The sequence below is a fragment of the Paralichthys olivaceus genome, chromosome 6 (genome assembly GCF_024713975.1).
Source record: "Paralichthys olivaceus isolate ysfri-2021 chromosome 6, ASM2471397v2, whole genome shotgun sequence".
NCBI lineage: Eukaryota > Metazoa > Chordata > Actinopteri > Pleuronectiformes > Paralichthyidae > Paralichthys > Paralichthys olivaceus.
In genome coordinates, this window is record NC_091098.1 from 23953614 (window position 1) to 23972861 (window position 19248).

General features: G+C 41.6%; 3 protein-coding genes and 1 long non-coding RNA gene across 4 annotated transcripts; 2 read left to right on the forward strand and 2 right to left on the reverse strand.

The window, feature by feature from the left end:
* The first annotated feature begins 1233 nt into the window (after positions 1-1233).
* On the forward strand, positions 1234-10707 carry racgap1 (Rac GTPase activating protein 1). The gene is made up of 17 exons (XM_020104729.2): positions 1234-1401; positions 2285-2390; positions 2486-2688; positions 2779-2921; positions 3799-3868; positions 3977-4030; positions 4135-4212; positions 4464-4581; positions 5008-5150; positions 5504-5668; positions 5757-5852; positions 6703-6901; positions 7190-7295; positions 7492-7624; positions 8631-8757; positions 8852-8951; positions 9603-10707. The coding sequence occupies exons 2-17, from the start codon at positions 2306-2308 to the stop codon at positions 9676-9678; spliced, it is 1896 nt and encodes a 631-aa protein (XP_019960288.2). The 5' UTR covers positions 1234-1401; positions 2285-2305; the 3' UTR covers positions 9679-10707.
* Positions 10708-11809: 1102 nt separating this feature from the next.
* LOC109640602 (uncharacterized) lies at positions 11810-14648 on the reverse strand. Its single transcript, XM_020104688.2, has 5 exons — positions 14406-14648; positions 13223-13328; positions 12867-12973; positions 12359-12531; positions 11810-12277 (listed from the first exon to the last, which is right to left on the reverse strand). Exons 1-5 carry the CDS (start codon positions 14560-14562, stop codon positions 11999-12001), a joined length of 822 nt encoding a protein of 273 aa, XP_019960247.2. The 5' UTR covers positions 14563-14648; the 3' UTR covers positions 11810-11998.
* Positions 13292-18995, forward strand: bin2a (bridging integrator 2a). The gene is made up of 13 exons (XM_020104687.2): positions 13292-13570; positions 15623-15730; positions 15829-15909; positions 16062-16116; positions 16199-16293; positions 16432-16527; positions 16696-16803; positions 16887-16972; positions 17062-17137; positions 17240-17322; positions 17688-18300; positions 18409-18483; positions 18579-18995. The coding sequence occupies exons 2-12, from the start codon at positions 15647-15649 to the stop codon at positions 18460-18462; spliced, it is 1431 nt and encodes a 476-aa protein (XP_019960246.2). The 5' UTR covers positions 13292-13570; positions 15623-15646; the 3' UTR covers positions 18463-18483; positions 18579-18995.
* On the reverse strand, positions 16403-17950 carry LOC138410635 (uncharacterized). The gene is made up of 3 exons (XR_011243335.1): positions 17813-17950; positions 16660-16768; positions 16403-16542 (listed from the first exon to the last, which is right to left on the reverse strand). It is a non-coding gene; the product is annotated as an uncharacterized lncRNA (long non-coding RNA).
* Positions 18996-19248: the final 253 nt, after the last annotated feature.

A 19248-nucleotide genomic window follows, 5' to 3' on the forward strand; every position in this document is an offset into this window, starting at 1 on the left:
AGCTGTTTCAGCATTTCTACAAACGCTTTAAAAAATGATGGTCTTGTTATTGTTTAATTTTACATTTAAATGTTATTAAAGATTTTCCATAACTGATAAGTGGACAACTAAAGAGACAGAGGGGGTGTTTCAGTGTTAATTGATTCTATAACTGTGTTTCTATTTGACACATAATGTGACCAGAGCACTTTGTTTTTTTTAAAGATCGTATTTCTCTTAACCATCAATAGACGAAATGGGACCAGGACTGAAATATTTCACGTTGAATTGTGTTGTAAGTACAGTCATGACCTTATTGTGACCCGGAGGCCATCACCTCCTCTATCTGGATAAATCAGGGATGCTGATGCAGTTTCTTCCACACTTGAAAGCTTCAGGAAATTCTCCAGCCAATTATTTGGGTTAAAATAATCAATATCTCGTGGCTTTCACTTCATAAAGCTTCGGCGTTTTGTCATTTTTGTGTGTGCAGATGGTGAATACCTCTTTTTTATACAGTCTATGATAAATACATGTAAAGATAATATATATATATATATATATATCTTTAGGATGAAATATCTCAACATCAATTGGATGGATTACAATTTAACTAAAATCATCTGGTCTAATCATATATTATTGGCGATTAATCAAAATTAGATTAATTATTGAAAGTGACCAGATGATGGATCATTTTAACACCTCATGTGCACATGTTAAGTAATAAATACTAAATTTGACATAATCCTGATTTCTTTTCATTGCTCTCCTGTCATGTGTGAACTCACATTGAGTTTCCTCTCAGACCTTTTGCTTTAATGCTATACCATACACATATACCGTAAAGATGAGGACTCACAGTAAAGAGATAACTTCCATTGAGAGGTGTGATGCAGAATCATAATAAATCTGTGCTCTTCATGATCTTTAAGTGTTTTTAGCTAATTGGCGCGTACTGTCTTTACTTTGAAAGTTTAGACCGGAAGTTTGTTGTTTTCCCTCTCTGGATTCTCCAATCTTTTGATTCTTACATGTCACAAAACCAGAATATCTGTGTCCCGGGAACATTATCGCATCAGGTGTTTTTCAAACGGACATTAATCGGGATCTTTTACTCCAGTTTCTGTCTGTGATTGATCACAAAGAGCGAGCAGAGAGGAACGACGCGTTCGGTTTTATTTTGAAAGTTCCCTAAGTCGGAAGTCGCCTCTCGTTCCCTGACGCCGGCTCAACGCTCGTCGCTGATTGGCTGACGGCTGCATTTGAATTACAACGCGCTGAAGGAAGCGGCGGCGGAACGAAGGACGAAGATTCAGTTCGTGTCTTAAAAAAAAAAAAAGAAAAAGAAACGGTGGAAACTTCTTCATCCACACAACAGACGCGGTCCTCGCTCCCCGGGGTCTCTCCACAGCGGACACGGTGAGTGGTTTAATCCCGGGTAATGTTTGCTAACGCGGGCTAACGGGCACCGAAGTCAACGGCAGCAGCGGATGCTAACAACCGCAGCATTGTTTTCCTGCGGATCAGTGGATGAACGTGTTTCCTGGAGCTTCAGGGCAGAAACAAAAGATTTTAACTTGAACTAATTATAAATAGACATGTTGGTGTAACAGAGCTATTGTTTATTTAGATTTGTTGATTTATTTGCCATTAAAACGTCCTAACGTTTGAGTTTGAACACTGCTCACTGTGCTTACTCTTCATGTGCCCTAACACTGCTCACGTTTTGTTCATCTGTTGATTGAATTTCATGTTGTGCAGAAAGGTCAGTAAATGGTATTAATCAAATCACTCCTTGTATTTAAAACATGTTGCACAGCTAAGTTAGATTTCATGTTCTCTGCCCTTTCATATGATCCAATAATATATTCATTACTTTACCTTCTTTGTTCTTATAATTCTCATTATCCTTTTCGTTATTATTAATATGGGTTCTTGTTGGTTTTTGTTTATTGTGAGGAGCTCAGCGTGTTTTGATGCAGTTCAGGATTCACAGCTAAAAGCTTTTCATGCTGTTGTATATTTCTGCCATGTCAAAATCTCGAAACCTGCCACAGTTCTGTGGATTTAGACTTTAGACGTCATGTCTCTGCACGTGTCAAACTATCTGTTGCACACGACTCCTTGTTCTTTTGGTTGCTGAATATATATATAGCTGTTTTGGGTCATTCTCATGCTGCAGAATACATTTTGAACCCATCAGACGCCTTACTGAAAGTATTGCAGGATGTATAAGAATATGAATATCTCAAGTGACTTGCCGAATTTAAATGTATTTATCTTACAATCCATCTGTTTCAAGGGTCCTGATTTATAGGACATCATGGAGTCTGCTGTGATGAGCCTCCAAAGCTTATACGATAACCTGAGGACGCAAGTTGATCTCCTCAATGATAACATTGAACCCAGTAAGTGGTCTGTGTTTTATCTTTACTGTCAGTCATTTGACACAACTGCGACAGATCACCAACACTTTTCCATGTGCATCATTTTTTTCCCCCAGACTTCATTCAGATGGCACAAAACTTTGACGACTGCCGACGCAAATGGCTGCGGGCAGAGCAGGATCTGGGGTCTTGCAAAGAGATTCTCACCAAAACAGAAACGGAGAGGGGATCCCTGGAGGTCAAACTGAAACATGCCCGCAACCAAGTCGATGTGGAGATCCGGCGCAGACAGAAGGCTGAGGCTGATTGCGAGAAGTTGGTATGTTGAGGGAAATGGCAACCTCTGTTTGGTGATATGTTCTTTTACCTGGTTCGCGTAGTTTCTTATACATGTGCACTGCTTGTACAGGACCGCCAAATTCTGTTGATTCGTGACCTGCTGACCAGCGAAGGATCCAGCAACAGCATCCAGCTGAGTGCAGAGCAGCGCTCAGCTCTGGCCTTCCTGAACACCAACTCTCAGGCAGCAGCCACTCTGAACACCAGCCGAAGGTGAGAAATCACCGATATAGAGCAGCTGTGTCCCAATCCAGGGGACGCCTCCTCTGTGGGCTGTGTAGACCACGACAGCTGAACCGAAATGAGACAAAGGATTTGCTAGATTTGCGTCACCAGCTTGTTCGACCCATACCACAGTCGTTTAGCAACATAGCTGCAGCTGTGGGAACTTTATAATGTTGCATCTAAAATTTGAAGTATCGGACACCTTTTATCTTGTTGCTCGCCAACGCCGTTGATCCTGGAATAGGTTGGCCTGAGAAGGATCCCCCTATTGGAGCCTGAGTTGCTCTGGGAGGGAAGGACACTTTTGTTAGCTGCTTTTGAAAGAGAACTGGAAAAGTACAGTCGTGCCGCTCTTGATGTGATTCGGAAGGATGTGGCTCCTGAATGAAGCCATAGCTAATGTAATAGTTCCCACAGCATTCAGTTCCTGTTTCTGGCTATTAAGAGCGTCTGTGTTATTTCATCAAAGTGCAGCATCAGTGGTGTTTCAGCTAATTAAGACAGATATAGAGTCCAGTATTCCCCTTGGTTTACCCTGTGGGGGGGTTCGTTTGCGTGTGACAACATCTGACACGCAAGAGACTGAAGCAGCACAAGGTTGTATTCACAAACCTACTTCGATGTGGGAAAGTTGTTTCTCTCATCTCTTATCATCTCATCCATCTATCACATGAATGCTGAAGTCTGAGACTCTTCTCTAGTCTTCTCTTATCACTCTCGTCTTTCAGCTGCATTTCTGTTCAAGTATTATTAGAGAACGTAGTTGTATGTAAAACAATTTGCAATAAATGTTTGTGTGGTGGCCAATAAATAAAAAAACTAAATATGGGAATCACTGCTGAAAACATTCTGTTTCTTCTTATAGACTGAAGACAATAGACGAGTCCGCCTCTATCTTGTCAGATATCAGCTATGACAAGACAGATGATTCTCTTGTAAGTACTTTTCTTTTCAGCATCATTTACACTTAAAGTAACTGATGTTCAGTAGAATAACCTCCTGTTATTCTGAAGTCTGATTCGGTTGTGCTTGATTTGTGACAGGACTGGGACTCCTCCACCGTGAAGACGGTGCGTCTTAAGAAACGAGAAAAAAGGGTAAGTTAAATACCTGTGAACCTTTTTTAAATTCAGGATTCTGGAAGCATGACTTCCTGTTCACTGATAGAGTTATGATGTCATGTCTGCTACTTTTATTTCAGCGCTCTTCGAGAAACCGCGTGGATGGTCCTCCAATTGCCTCCAAAAGGTCTCGATCAACAGGCAGAACTTCAGAGAGGGTAGAGTTTATTCCTCCACTCTGGATATCATTATTTTTTTATGACTCAGAAGATATGTGAAGCTATTACACATGAAACAAGCACTTAAATGTCTACAGAGTTAAAAAAAAAAAAAAGGCAAATGCTCAACACTAAAAGCTAATTGGTTGTTGCAACCAGCTCTTGAAATGCACGTGTGGCCTCAACACAGATAACATGGTGCATGTGGTTATTTTTACAGTTTATATTATTATGCATTTTATTTGTGACAGGCAAATGAGACTCTGGTAACAAAGACCACAGTGACTGTCCCTATAGACGGAGGACCTGTTGAGGCAATTTCTACGATTGAAACTGTTCCTTACTGGACTCGCAGCAGGAGAAAGACAGGTAAGATATTTATTATGATGCATACATACATAAGCAAACTAATGTACGTCTGTTAAAATTATCTCATTTGTTCTCATCAATCCAACTGTTCTTGAATTCTTGCACTAAATTCTTTATAATCTTAGATGAAAGCATGATTTTATTTTTAAGTAAAGGCATTGTGATATATTTTGAAGTTATTTTGTAATGAACAGTTTAAGCTCACGTCAAATTATCATTCACCAAATCAATGTAACTGTTATCAGGACTCGTCCTGTAGCCAGAATTAAACCAAAAGTGAATTCAGTCAGAAGAGACTCTGCTCACTTGTCTATTATTTGTGAATTATTTTCACATGTCTGAATATTCAGAAGCAATGATTCGACTTAACTGCAGACTGGTTGTGGAATGTAACTCGGGTATTGTTCTGCCATCCCTCCTGTTCAGCTGCCATGGAGTGGGACTCTGAATCTGTCACATCTGAGGATGTCTTCAAACAGCCGAGCATCCCTGAGGGAGAGCAAAGACACGCTCCCAGCACTCCTCAGAACAGCGGAGGTGTCCGTCATCACGAGTTTGTCTCCAAAACTGTAAGAATGCCAAGAGTGTGAGAAAACTGCAGAGTGAATGAATCTGACTTTTAGGGTTTAATGAAAGTTCTGCCAATGAGTTGGATCAACCCTGGCAGTGGATTTAATGTGTTTGTCAATCATCCATTTCCAGAATTTTAAATGCTGGTTTGTTTGCTAAATTATATCTGTTGTTGTCTCCACAGAGCAGCTCTGGCACCAGTATTTAACGATTTCAAACTGCTGCTGGTCCTAATGTGTGCAGCTCTGTTTATGCAGTGCTTAAAAAAAGGAGGCGTTATTTATGGGTTTGTCTGAACGTGTTTACGCTGGCGACCGACAATCTTTACCAGCCTCTTAATTCCCTGTCTTAGGTCATTAAGCCCGAGTCCTGCGTGCCGTGTGGAAAGAGGATCAAGTTTGGCAAGATTTCACTGAAGTGCCGCGACTGCAGGGTCGTCTCGCACCCCGAGTGTTGCCAGCGTTGCCCTCTGCCATGCATCCCCACTCTGGCTGGCACACCGGTCAAAATTGGAGAGGTGTGTGAGAACTTTTTTTTAGTGCTTAGTTCTCTCTTGATGTGCACACACATGTGAAAGTTCCAATGCATTTCTCATCCATTCCCAGGGCGTGCTTGCAGACTACGTCCCCAACACATCGCCCAAGATTCCTCCTCTCGTGGTCCACTGTGTCAGTGAGATAGAGCAAAGAGGCCTGCATGAGGTTAGTGGCGTTTTCGTGTCTCAGTAACACGAAGAAGTCTGAAGGACGGCGATGCTTCACACCCCAGTCGTTATTTTTAATGTGGTCCCAATAAACGGAGACAGAGCTGTGACTAAGATTTTACAATCTGTTCCTGGGAGATTAAATTTGTAATTGGGCTGTGGAAAGCCTCCAAATCTGTTGAGCTGTTGTGCCGCTCGTCTCGTCTGTCTGATGTTTTATGTTTTCCCCGCGTCCTAATTTCTCACTTTCACCCTGTGGCATTCATTTTTTTCTGCGACGGTCTTGAAAGGTTTCCTCCAGTTTTCTCATCTTAAACAAATTAAGAAACCGTTTGTTCTGTTGCTTTTGTAAAAGATATCCTTTATTTCAGCGGCTCTTAACCATGCAAATGGTGTTGACAAATGTTGACTTACAAATATGGTTTGCACTATTAAGTGATGTGCTCATTAGACTGAAGCTTCACCGACAAATCATCGAATTGATTGTGGAAACGAATCAGTCTTAGAAAAACTTGATTCAAAGCTTTTTCTCATCTCTTTTGATAATCAAAGTTATTTTTGGGGCCATGTTACAGTTTTATAAGATGATAAAAAAAACCAGAAGACCCATTCAACATGTGCACTTTACGTTTTTTGTTCGGAATCATAATAATAATAAACTGAATATCTGTAGCCTCTTGAGTCGTGATAGAATAGAATAACCTTGGACTGTGGAACGCCATCACTGGTATTTTTTCAGATTTAATATTAACCAGCGGATTGATCCTGATTTTTGCATCATCATCAGTTGTAGCCATAGTTCAGGGTTAAGTTCAAAATGTAAATGTTTTATATTTCTTCCCTCTCAGGCTGGACTGTATCGTCTGTCCGGGGCTGATCGCACAGTGAAGGAGCTGAAGGAGAAGTTTCTCCGCAGCAAAACTGTTCCCGTGCTGAGCAAGGTGGACGACATCCACGCCGTCACCGGCCTCCTCAAGGACTTCCTGAGGAACCTGAAGGAGCCTCTGCTCACTTTCCGTTTGAACCATACCTTCATGGAGGCAGCTGGTATGTGTGTGTGTGTGTGTGTTAGAAAAGATGCTGGTGTTGGTAAAACCACCAGCATCGCAGGCTCCTCCAGAAAAAAAGCACTGGTGCGCTAATTAAAAGCTTTTATAAATAACTGCAGCTTTGTGTAACTTGTGAACGGACGACAGAACTGTACCCAGCAGACCCATTAAATTCAGGTTTCATAATTGTTTCTACTTTGTTCAGAACAAATTGCATGTTGTTGAATCCACAACCTCCAGTTTCTTGTCCTCTGCTGACAAAATAGTTGTCTTTGTTCTTCCTCAGAGGTTTCAGATGACGACAACAGCATCGCTCTGATGTACCAAACCATTAGTGACCTGCCAAAGCCCAACAGAGACACGCTGGCTTTCTTAGCCCTTCACCTTCAGAGGTTGGCAGCTTCTCTCCTCTAACATAAGAAAACACTCTGAACAAATCTATGAATTTCTAGCAGCAGAACACGCCAAGCACGGGCGTTTGGATTTACAGATTCAATGAATGGAAATGAATGTATCTGCCCTAACCTTAAGTCATTGAGGCCATTTGATTTCATATAACAAACATTTGTTTGTAATAACATCTTTCAGAGTTGCTGACAGTTTGGACACTAAGATGGACGTCAGTAACCTGGCTCGAGTTTTCGGACCAACTATCGTGGGTCATGCAGTTTCCAATCCGGATCCTATGACAATCCTTCAGGATACGAAACGTCAGCCAAGGGTAGGTCGCAACAATGTGGTGTGTCTCACGTACCGTGTGTTGTGTTTCTTCAGATGTTACTCGTACAATATAATATATAGACAATTCTAAAGGTTATAAATAGGATAGTCACTGCCTCTTGCTCAAGCAGCGTCTCAGACCTAAACCAATGCTTGGTTGGCCTCTCTAAGTTTGTTCATGTTCTCTTTATGTCGTTGTAAAGTCCATTAAAAGTGGCTCCAGACACAACGAGAAGCACAAATGAATAACGTCACACTGAGAGACAATGATGTAACAAAACAATCCAGCTGCTGGGCAGGTTGGGACTCCTGTTTGTTTTTAAAACCTACAGCCCCAAGCACAGCAAACACTGCGCAGGACTTTATAGAGGCTAGCACTCACTATAATGCAAATAGCTTTGCTGTGTGTAATGACCATATTAAAATAAGGGCCAGCTGCCGTGTTTCTGATGTATTTCTTTTGTCTCTTTCACCACAATAAAAGCCAGTGTTTTGTTTTTTTTATTTGAATAAACTAATGTAAACAGGGAGGCTGATGTGAGATTAGATTTCAAGCACTAACACTAGATAGCATTCAACTTCAGTTTCCTGAGTACCTTGTGCTTGCAGAGTCAATCTGCATCCAGCACAGCCACGACTGAATCTCACCAACAATTCAAACTAATAGAGATGTATCATAACCTGACAATCTAAGAAATAATATTTAATTATCTTTTATTCCACAAGTTTATCACGACAGGTCTCAAAATGGATCGTTTTAATATTTAAACTCAATGATTCGGGATCACAGTAAGTATTAGAAACATTTAGATTGAGACTGAACTCCCACAAAAATCTGTTAATGTAATTATAACACTCAGAGAAAACACTGCTTTTCTTTTTTATATATAATTGCTCTCCGCTTGCTCAAGTCATCTTCTTAACCAGTGATGCACTGTTGAAAGAGGATGAGGCAACACACTGAAATAACACTCTTTCTGCATTTCCACTCATCCCTTCCCGCTCAGGTGGTGGAGCGCCTGTTGTCTCTGCCGGTGGATTACTGGGCCACCTTTGTGATGGCGGAAAACGAGCAGCCAAACTTGGACCACCTGATCATCGAGAATGCAAACTGCTACGCCACCCCAGAGAGAGGTAAACCACTGTGTGCTGTTCTTCAGCGTCGGTGCGAGCGTGGGCGCTGTTATTTAGTGGCTGTCATCTCATCCTGATGTATTTGCTGTTGCAGTGAGCATGCTGGGACCTCTGACCACGCCAGAGCACCAGCTCAATAAAACCCCCTCCTCCAGCTCCTTGTCTCAGCGCATGAAGTCCTCCCTGACTCCCAGGTAAACACAGCAGCAGCGTCTCCTCCTGCTCAGCTTCAATCAATGAACTAATGATTAACTGGCTCAAGAGTTACTGCCATGCACTGCTGATTTAAATATTTAGTAAAGCTCTAAAGTACATCCTTTCAAATGCAGGCAGAAGCAGATTTCTTTGAGCATCTTTCAAATAAGTTATTCTACTGTACCAATTCTCATTCAGTCATTCACCGACTACTAATATTATGATATTCACAATCTGAATAAGACACTGCCATCCAAACAGTATTTTCTGATCATCTCAAACTGAATAGGGTCAAGCTCAAAATAAACAATAAATGAATTAAGAGGGGGGGTGATCTGACCTTAGTCGCATTATGTCGTCATGTATACGTCTCAATCATAGTACATACGACAGTTACCAACTGCTCGTGGATTCATGACAAGGGTGTAAACACGATGGAAAGATAAAGAGAAAACACCCAAAGTTTTTTTTTTTAACTGTCAGAATAACGTCAGTAGTAGTGGACGTGATGTCATGAGTCATATTCAAACTATGCTCTGTAAATATATTGTTCTATTTAACTCATGCAAACACTAGAGTCAAAACAATATCTTGTATATCTCAATATCTCATATTTCATCAACTGTTGAAATGTGCTCTCCTCGTTGCAGATTTGGGAGCAAGAGCAAATCAGCAGTTGGCTTCGGTCGCCAAGGAAAGTTCTTTGCATCGCCGCTCCTCAAATAGAGCAGCTACGTAAAACCTTCATTCATACAGCATTGATGAATAACTCATAGCCAGGTACTGCTTTATTAACAGCTATAATTAATGCCTCCATATTAGTCTTCCTCTTTAAACTCATAATCATTTTTAATGTTTCACAATGTTAAGAGCTGTAATCTGATGATTTTACATGTTTGTAAATTGATTTTTTTTTTTTTACCAAATAGTAGATTTTCCTATCTATGCACACTTGTGACTTTAGAGAATGCTTTGGCAAAATGTTTAACGAGACTTTCTCATGTCCCATCTTAACGCATGTGAATGTACTATATATATATATATTTGCTCTTTTTAAGAGGTGTGCTCATAGATGTGTACTGTATGTGCAGTTTTGTTGTGGCGTGCATCTAAACCTAAATCATTTCTCTTGAGCTCTTCGGCTCATGTGTCACTCAGAGGTTGAAGAGCTCATTTGTAGGCATTTCATTCTAGGTTTGTAATTGAATGTATGACTGCTTTGTAACATTATCTTTTCATTTTGATGTTTGTATTTTCATTTCTGTTTCCATCCAGTTTAAGTTGTCTCCACCCCCCTCCCCCAGTAATTTGTACTGCTCGTGTTCATAATTTAAGTACAAACACTACCTACAAGAGCTCAGTGGGAATATCTCGCTCGTAATTTCCAAGTTTCTCCGAGCATGCTGTCGTTGTTCTCTTCACTAGGGGAGAAACTAAAAGAAGTTGCTGTCATTCAGTTTTACAGTGTCTCTTGCGCTGCGGGTGAACATCAGGAACGTTGTTCACTTGTTTATGTCTCACACTGTAAACTCTGTCAGATCCTTTAGCTCCTTCTATATTTAAAGCTCTGTTCAGTGTTTGTACCTTAGGAGGTTTCTAATGAACTATTCAGTGTAAAAGGCAATTACTTTGTAAGATTAGCCAGTTTAGTTACTGTGGCATTATATGATTAACCATCAGCACAGATTTTGTACTCAAATAGACTCTTTAAAATGTATGTTCACTTATAAAATACATTTATAACGTTTCCACAAATGTCTACTGGTCTTTCTGTCGAATTCTCTGTGTTGTTTCCAAACCCTCTGAGTCGTGCTGCCCTGAGTTAGCAGCAGATTCAGAGGCTCCAAACAAAATTACAGGTCCTGTAGTGTGAAGCTCATCACGGCATGTTTGTGATATATAAACTTAAAATAGCTCAATTGTTGATGTAGAGGTACGATGTCAAAGGAAACTAGATCTTGAGATTCTTGTAGAAGTTTCTCCTCACGTTGAAGACCTGGTATAAACATCTGTCCTGAGAGATCTGATCACAAGTGTTAACATCTGGCATTGGAAGGAGCTCTGAACGTCTCCTGTGACGACTCATGATCCGATCTCACTTCCCTGCTCTGTATGCAAATAATCATGAACGTCATCTGCCCTCAAACAGACCAAACATGTTTTATCACAGATGTGTCGGATGACTGTGAATCAATTGCTGCTGTGTGTAGATCTATGAAGAAAATAGAAATGTGCTGGTCAGTTTTCATACTGTGGCAGCGAGCACAAAGAAATCAGTGTCTGGTCACTGAGACGTGTAACAAGCTAGTGGGTCAGAGACGTCAGCACGTAGCCCAGGAGGCATTCGCATTCACTAGGTGAAAAGGATGTGTTCCAGATCAGCTCCGAGTGAGTAACACTATACAACCAGCTCAACTATACAACCAGCTGGTGAAAACTACATTCACCACATTTATTAGGGGCTGCACTTAAACACTAAGTCTCATTCTTCAGTCTCGGTTCATGTGCAATCTATTCACTGCACATATTCTCCCACTGCATATACTGTATTTCTGAATTCTCTTATCTGAGGACCTCAGGGTGGATGTTAATTCTACGTCTGAACGGGGTCTTGGATGTCGGAGTCAACACTTACAATAACAATATGACCTGATTCATTCACACTGTGGGTGTTTCAGACCTTCCGTGCTCTCAGGTTGTGAAGGTGTGAAACTAACAAAGAAGCCTTTTTAAGACCCAGTCACACTTCGACTTACAAGGTGCGATTCTAACAACTGTCACAAACAACTACACTTTTCTTTTAAAGATGCTTAACTTGTAAATTTCAGGGATTAAAAGCCGACAATAAAAGATGATGAAAGTGACACCACAGAATTTAATTATGGAAAGACTCATTTATAGCAGATTTATTTTACACAATAACTATAAAGTGACACAAATACATTACAACACACTCAATTCAAAAATACTAGTTTTGTTGAGTTGCGTTGTAAGAAGAGTGTGTATAAGTATGTGTGTGTGTGTGAGGCAACGATTGACATCTACATCAAAATTTAGGCCACGGCCAGAGGAGAGGCGTGTTCTTGATGTAGTTCATGAAGGCTGGGTCAGATCCCCACTTCCTTAGGGCCTGCTTCTCCAGGATGGGGATACCGCTGACGTGACGAAGCAGGAACCAGACGAAGAGAGGCGACGCCACGCTCAGGTACTGCGGACCCTGCATCACCGACGAGGCTGAGAGCCACAGACCCGACCACTGCAGGATCTCTCCAAAATAGTTTGGGTGTCTGGTGTAGGCCCACAGTCCGCTCTGGATGAACTTCCCCTGGAGACAGAACAGCCGTCACTCAGTGGATGAGACATCTCAGCAGTTTAGAGCTGCACGTCGTGAGGTCTTTAAACTTACTGCATTATCCGGGTCGCTCTTAAAAAGCCATTTCTGCTGGTCAGCAACAGCCTCAGCAGCGAAGCCGAGGCCCCAAATCGTCCAGCCGATGTAGTCACGTGTTCCCAGAGGCACGTCTCGCTTCTCACTGTTCAGCATGAGGGTGGGCAGGAGGGTCATAAATACCCACGCGGCTGAAACAGGAACAGGTGAATCATCAACCAGGAGCAGGCTGTTCTTAATTCTCCCATTAACGTGATACATTTAACTCAGGCTGCATCCACACGACTACCATTTTGTTTAATTTTCCCTGAATCTGCAGCAGAGTTGACGTGTTTTCAAATGAAAATGCAGAAGTATGGATGTACCCTTACTGTAACCACCAGCTCCTACCTGGAATAAATGCATTTAGAAAGAGAAACTGGACAGTGATTTATACAAGGCACACCGGCCTTCAGGCTGCGGAGATGGTCAAGGACAATGGAAATGAGAGGAAGATTTTTTTTTTTTTTACATCACTTCCAGGTACCTTGAATAGTCCAGTATACAAAGAAAGTCCCTGGGCTGTCTCTGACATTGTTGAATCTGCGATCGTGACCGTCCTTCAAGATCCGCATGAAGAGGAATGTCCCCAGTCTGCAGGAGGAACATGGTTAACATCCGTTCACATTAACCGAGCCATTATTCATTAACCTGATTTTAGAGTTTCTCATTCTTCAGTCCCTCCTCTGACCTTGCCAAGGACCCTCTGTGACTGAGCTCACACACAAACCTCTGTGGGTTTTACTGCACCAGGATTAAATCTCATGCCTCCGTTGCAGTTTTATTGAAGCGTGCAGGGGGTGTCGCTGCATTCAACACTGAGGTCCACGCCGCTTTGCCTACCTGAGTCCCCACGCCGTCACCAGCCCAGTCTGCACCTTCTGACGGACGTGAGTGGCTCCGCCCCAGATACGACTCAGGTGGGCAAGGAGTATAAATGTCCCAGAGCCTGCAAAAAAAGAAAAAGACAACTCAGGCCAGTTAGGACATGGGCATGGCAGTCACCTCTGCTTGTCACAGAGTAAGGCGTGTTCAATAAATCTTTTACCCGGAATACTGCAGACAATTGGTTCCAAAGTTCAAGGGTAAGAAAAACCAGGAGCACAGAGCGGAGGAGTGGAGCGCCAGAGGACGAGTGTCAGGGTGATTCATTTGGGAAATTAGAAAGAATTCAGTCATTGGTGTCGACAGGTAAGCCACGCTGTTGAAATGATTTTGATGAATGACTGCATTTTACTCAAGTGGCACCGTGTCCTTCATTTAAAAAAATATTTTCCTTCCTCATTGGTTGTGTCCAAATCGCCATGTACGTCTGTGACCTGATTAAAACTCACCTGCTAAGAGGTTCCACAGCGAGGACACAAGGGCTGAGACTCACAATAATTTAGTTTCTCACTATCAGTTAATCTGACAAGTATCAGCTCAAATAGTTGATTCGTCATTTGAAGGAGCCACAAATGGAGGGAAATATTAAAGTGAACGCTCCGTAACGAAAAAATCAAGAATAAGAAGCTGGGACGATGTTTTAGTAAATTCCACTGGAAAATGTAAGATAATAAAAGTTTAAAATTGTTTTCCCCAACGCACAAGCGAGATCAGGCTGCAACGGAATTACATTATGACTTTCTCAGTGGTGGTATACGAGTTCACGATTGGGGCCGACAGAATTAGCCCCCTCTGTGGTTCACAGGCAGGGCCCCAGGGTTGCTGTGTACGGCCCTGCTGTCATTAAGTTAAGCTGACTGGATCTTAAGCTGAAGGAGGAGCTCTGAGGCTGTTTCACAACAAACCTGCCTTAGATAACTCTGCTTTTGTAACGATGATGAATCAACAGTCCGAGGTCAAAGCAAACTTTTTCCTTTTAAACATCTGGTTTCCCCCCATCACATCTGGACCATGCTCCACTCACCTGCAGGCTCTGATTCGAGTTTACATCAATGATTCCAGGTGAATAACAATCTCAGCACATGGCTTCACGACAACATTACCAAAGGTGGGGTGGGGGGGGATCCTCGTCGTGTTTTACCTGCCAGGTCATAAAACTTCTCGGTTTTAAAAGCTGCAGCCAGAGCCCAGCCGGTCCACTGGATGCCCAGGTCCGTCAGCGCACACTTCATCAGAGTGCTGCCCATGATCAGCTCCTGCAGCTCGGCCAGCAGCACAGAGAACTGCCGGTGTGTCATTAGACCACTCCTCCTCCGACAGCCAGAGAAATAAAGAGAAGAGTCCGGGTAAAGTTCACAGCTGCCATTACTGCTGCTGGGAGGGGCCTGGCCGCAGGGAACTCTGGGTGTTGTAGTCTGCAGAGAGACGAGCAGGGAGAGTCTCCTTGGGTCTGAGTGCAAATACATATTCTGTAGTACTCATATATTATTATAATGTATTGTATTTTATTCCCAATCGTTGGCTGAGTAAATATTAATGATGACCTCAGTGGAAGTAAAATCCTGGTTTAAAAACTGTTTTGAGAAGTTTAAAAACACATTAAAGTGTTACTATCATAATTAGATTATAATTACTGTTGAATACTAATAGGAAGTGTCACCTGTAACACACTAGCACTTCATATTAGATTATCATAATTATATTTCGTTATTTTTACTTCTCTAAATGATTCTGAACGCTTTGGTAAAACTAGATATATAAAGGAATATAATATACGTATATTATACATGATACGTTGGATTATATCAAATAATTATACAAATGTTTTTGTGAGGGAAATCCAGAAATCCAATAGTAACACCATCTATGGACGTACATAATGGTAAAGAAATAATAATACAACTTTATTTCGATAGCTCTTATTAAGGTTACACATTGCTTTACAAAGCACATGGGAACAAAACAACACAGAGCAAAGCAAGACAGAAAACATCCATTAAAACCAATTAAGGGCATTAAAGGCTTCCTTCATGATGGCAAAAACCTGGTCACCCTCAGTTGGTTGGACAATTTTGGAAATTTAACTGAAGGGAGACAATATTATATGTAATATAATACACACAACATACGGCCATAATTCAATACTATGAAATATAAATTGATTTATATTGAAAGGAATACAGAATGTTATATTAAAGCGGTTTTATTTATAGGGATGTGAGTAATATTTCACCTTCATTTTGTTACGATAATCAAATGTCCCAACGTTGAAATATAAATCTGTATTCGATCCGTAAATTCTGGTGTCACAGGTGAGTTGTAACGTTTCCTGAGTTCTCTGCTTCCTGTCATCATCAGGAATCAAGGCAGTCAGGACAAAACATGGCAGACAGCACGAGTCCGAAAGGAAACTCTGGGGACTTTGCTAAGAAAGTCCAGAGACGGCTGAGCAGAGGCAAAGAAAAGGTGACACAGTCCGAGAGCAGAAGAAGAGAAACAGTTTTTTAATTCATTTTAACTGTTAACTGATCTGTGATCTGTGACTCGTGCTTTTTTTTCTGCAGGTTCTACAAAAGCTGGGAAAGACTGAGGAGACCAAAGATGACCAATTTGAAAATTATCAGCATATGTTTAGTGACCAGCAGGTAATCATCCCTCCTGCTTAACAAATAAGATTTACAGGTTGGAACAACTGCTGTCTCAACATGTTTGACTGTAACCACAGGGGTGATTTATCATCCTTTAGTCAACATTGTAAAAGTAAAGAATCTAAAGACAAACTCTTTTCTATTCACAGACTGATGGGAACCGGATACACAAAGACCTGAGGACCTACATAAACGCAGTCAGAGGTCAAACCCTGTTGCTTTTCTTGCAGATTTTTAAATTTGTGTCTCCCCCAGCATCTAATTTAAACTAATCTGCGTCTTACAGACATGCGCGAAGCATCGAGGCGTCTTTCCCAGTCTCTGTTTGATGCCTATGAAAACGACTGGGTCGGAGAGGAAGAATTGGGAGCCATTGTAGAGGTCAGATAACACAGACTCTCACCGTGCACTCATCAAGAACAAAAGGGATTCATACGTGCACACAGGATCAAAACCTCCCATCCACCCTCCTGCTTCATACATATTTAATGCAATATTTACGATTTGTCTTTTAATAAGGGGGAGGATCTCCTGTGGAACGACTACGAGGTGAAGCTGTTGGACCAGGCCGTCCGCACCATGGAGTCCTACGTGAGCCAGTTCCCAGATGTCAAGGTAAGGCAAGAGGAACTGAGGAGGCAAAGCAAACATAATTAAATACACAGACACACTGTAGTGTTGAGAGCAACCACACAAAAACCAACAGAGTAGTCCACACAGAGGACATGTACAAAGACACACACACACATCACATCTGGATCGTCTGTGTTTTTCGGCCTGCAGGAGAAAGTTGCGAAGAGGGGAAGAAAACTGGTCGACTACGACTCTGCCCGTCACCACCTGGAGGCACTGCAGTCTGCAAAGAAGAAGGATGACGTCAAGATAAACAAGGTTGTACAGAATGAGAAACAGTGTATTTCAACCTCGACCTGTTAAAAAATGTATGATATAAGATGCAGCTTCTCATTCTGCAGGCAGAGGAGGAGATGAATTATGCCAGAAGTGTCTACGAAGGCTTCAACAATGAGCTAAAAGAAGAGCTGCCTGTAATCTATGACAGGTCTGATGGAATATTTTTTTGCTAACCTTTTGATTTGTGTGGATTCACGAGTATTTTTCACATCACCTGTCAATGTTTTTCTCCTTTAGCCGCATTGGATGCTACGTGGCTGTCTTCTCGGCCGTGTCAAATTTACGAGACATCTTCTATAAGGAAATGAGCATGGTGCGTTGGGTTGGTTGGTTGAGCAGCCGCACTGGGTTTACATGTGATATTTATTGATGTAAAGTCAGTTTTTGACTTTATGTGTCTCTTCTCTTCTCTCAGCTCAACATTGATCTGCAGAATGTGTTAAGGGAGCTGCAGGCTCAGCATCCAGACAAAGTGTTCGCTGTGAAGGGGGTGCAGCGGTATGATGAATGTTAAGAATTTTGAAGTAATCAAAGGAAAATCAATTTACACGAAACTACGTAATGTACTCATGACAGTTTAAGCACAAATGTACTTAACACTGTAAATTATCCCCCAACACCTTTTCTCAGCCTTTTCCAAAAGTGATTAAATGTCAGTGATCCAGATGTTTTGTGGCTAATCAGTCAAAGCTCCAACATTTCCTATATTTTCTTTGAATTGACAATGACCTGATTTCTTTAGAATCCATATCACTGACTCTTCTGAACCAACTGATAAACTTTTAGATGAAAGACAAACGAGTTGATTTATATTTGAGTATAGAATATCCTTTATTCTGATATTATACTGCTAAATGTTGCAGCTACGGCTCCCTGAGGAGACGAACCCTGATGTCCCCGAGGGCCTGGAAAGCCAGTTTTTCTGAGTTTCACAAGAGCTACACTCCTAAACCTGGGCAGAAGTTTAATCTCAGGTCCCCAGACAAACCTCGCCGCAGCACTTTGACCAGAGAGGGCAGCATCCTGTCCAGGGAGAGCAGCACCCTCACTGTCAACCCACAACTGCCATCACTGGAAAGCCCCACCGCTGAGTCCGGGGACCTGGACGCTGAAATAAGCCACGGTGAGAGCCAGACTTCTCCTCCAAACGAGCAGAAGTCAGGAGAAGACAGCAGTCGAGTGCAAGAGGAGAAGGGTGAGAAAGAAACCGTGTCTGAGCTGGAGCCTCCTGCAGAATCTGAGGGTAAAGGAGATGGTGAGGAAGCTCCAGCGAGTGACAGCAGCTCAGAACTGAACAACTCCTGTGATTCTGAGAGCCTGGAGCTGCAGCTGTCGGCTGCTGACAACGGCCCGCTGCACATTGAAGAAAGAGAAGACAGCCCGGTGAACCTCAACACTCTGAAATCAAATGGACTGGAGAACGGTGACGTTTCTGGGCTCGACTCCGACACTAAGGACCTGAGCTTTCCTCCCAAGGTTTGTCACCTGATTAGCACACAGCTGCCTGGCGCTGCAGGCTTTTATGAATTTACCATTCTTTTGTGTCATGACGCTACTGTTTTCCATTTTCTGTGTTGTATCCAGGGCGCTGCCGCAGATACACAGACATCCCATGATCCCAAAAGCACAGAGGTTTAAGTTTCCACACTTTGATATGAGGTTTGTGTGTTTTCCTGTGAACAGCCTTTCATATTATATGTTTGTCTTTTGTTTCTGATTTTTTTTTTTTCATAAATGTGTTTTTGCTTGAACAGGAAAGCACAGAGGGGCTTAAATCAACAGCTGCACAAGAGGAAAAATGTGGAGACAGCTGCACTGAAACGTCCAACTAGTGTCACGACGGATGTTCTGAGCAGAAACTTGTTGCTGTTAGTTTTTTTATTTATCTTTTATTGAAATCAGTTGTGAATACAATTGGTTTTATTGTAATTACCCTTAAAAGAATTGTTGTATGACATTTTCATATAAAAGTATATTGTCTAATATTTCAAAGATAAATGCACTGTTAGTTTTACATTGTTAGAAGTTTTGACTTAGACGTTTGATTCTTTCTACTCACAAAATATGAATCCATCAATTATCCAGTTTATTTTATTATTTTATGCACATTTAAAGTTAAGATATATGTGAATCTATGTGTTCTCAAAACTTAATAAAATAACCTTTTGATTAGAACTTTGTCAAGATGTGGTCGCTTCCTTGAACCTATGGACGTTTAAAATGATAAAGAGATAAGGACAGTTTTTGAAGCTGTAATCTACATGATGCTCAGCAGCATTAATGGGACATTTTAGAAATGAGGCTTTCTGCTGCAGGCATCGTTTTTGTGAAACGGTTCAAGGTTTCTTTGGACCGAATTCCCAAAAAAAGAAATACTGTAAAAGATGAATCATTTGGCTAAATTTGATAATACACCAATTTTGC

Coding starts and splice junctions, on each gene's coding strand:
- bin2a (XM_020104687.2), top strand. CDS start 15,647: ATGGCAGACAGCACGAGTCCGAAAGGAAACTCTGGGGACTTTGCTAAG. Junction 15,731..15,828: donor TGAGCAGAGGCAAAGAAAAG/GTGACACAGTCC, acceptor TTTTTTCTGCAG/GTTCTACAAAAGCTGGGAAA. Junction 16,294..16,431: donor AATTGGGAGCCATTGTAGAG/GTCAGATAACAC, acceptor TCTTTTAATAAG/GGGGAGGATCTCCTGTGGAA.
- LOC109640602 (XM_020104688.2), bottom strand. CDS start 14,562: ATGACACACCGGCAGTTCTCTGTGCTGCTGGCCGAGCTGCAGGAGCTG. Junction 13,329..14,405: donor GAAGTTTTATGACCTGGCAG/GTAAAACACGAC, acceptor CTTTTTTTGCAG/GCTCTGGGACATTTATACTC. Junction 12,278..12,358: donor AGAGCGACCCGGATAATGCA/GTAAGTTTAAAG, acceptor TTCTGTCTCCAG/GGGAAGTTCATCCAGAGCGG.
- racgap1 (XM_020104729.2), top strand. CDS start 2,306: ATGGAGTCTGCTGTGATGAGCCTCCAAAGCTTATACGATAACCTGAGG. Junction 5,669..5,756: donor CACCGGTCAAAATTGGAGAG/GTGTGTGAGAAC, acceptor ATCCATTCCCAG/GGCGTGCTTGCAGACTACGT. Junction 5,853..6,702: donor AGCAAAGAGGCCTGCATGAG/GTTAGTGGCGTT, acceptor CTTCCCTCTCAG/GCTGGACTGTATCGTCTGTC.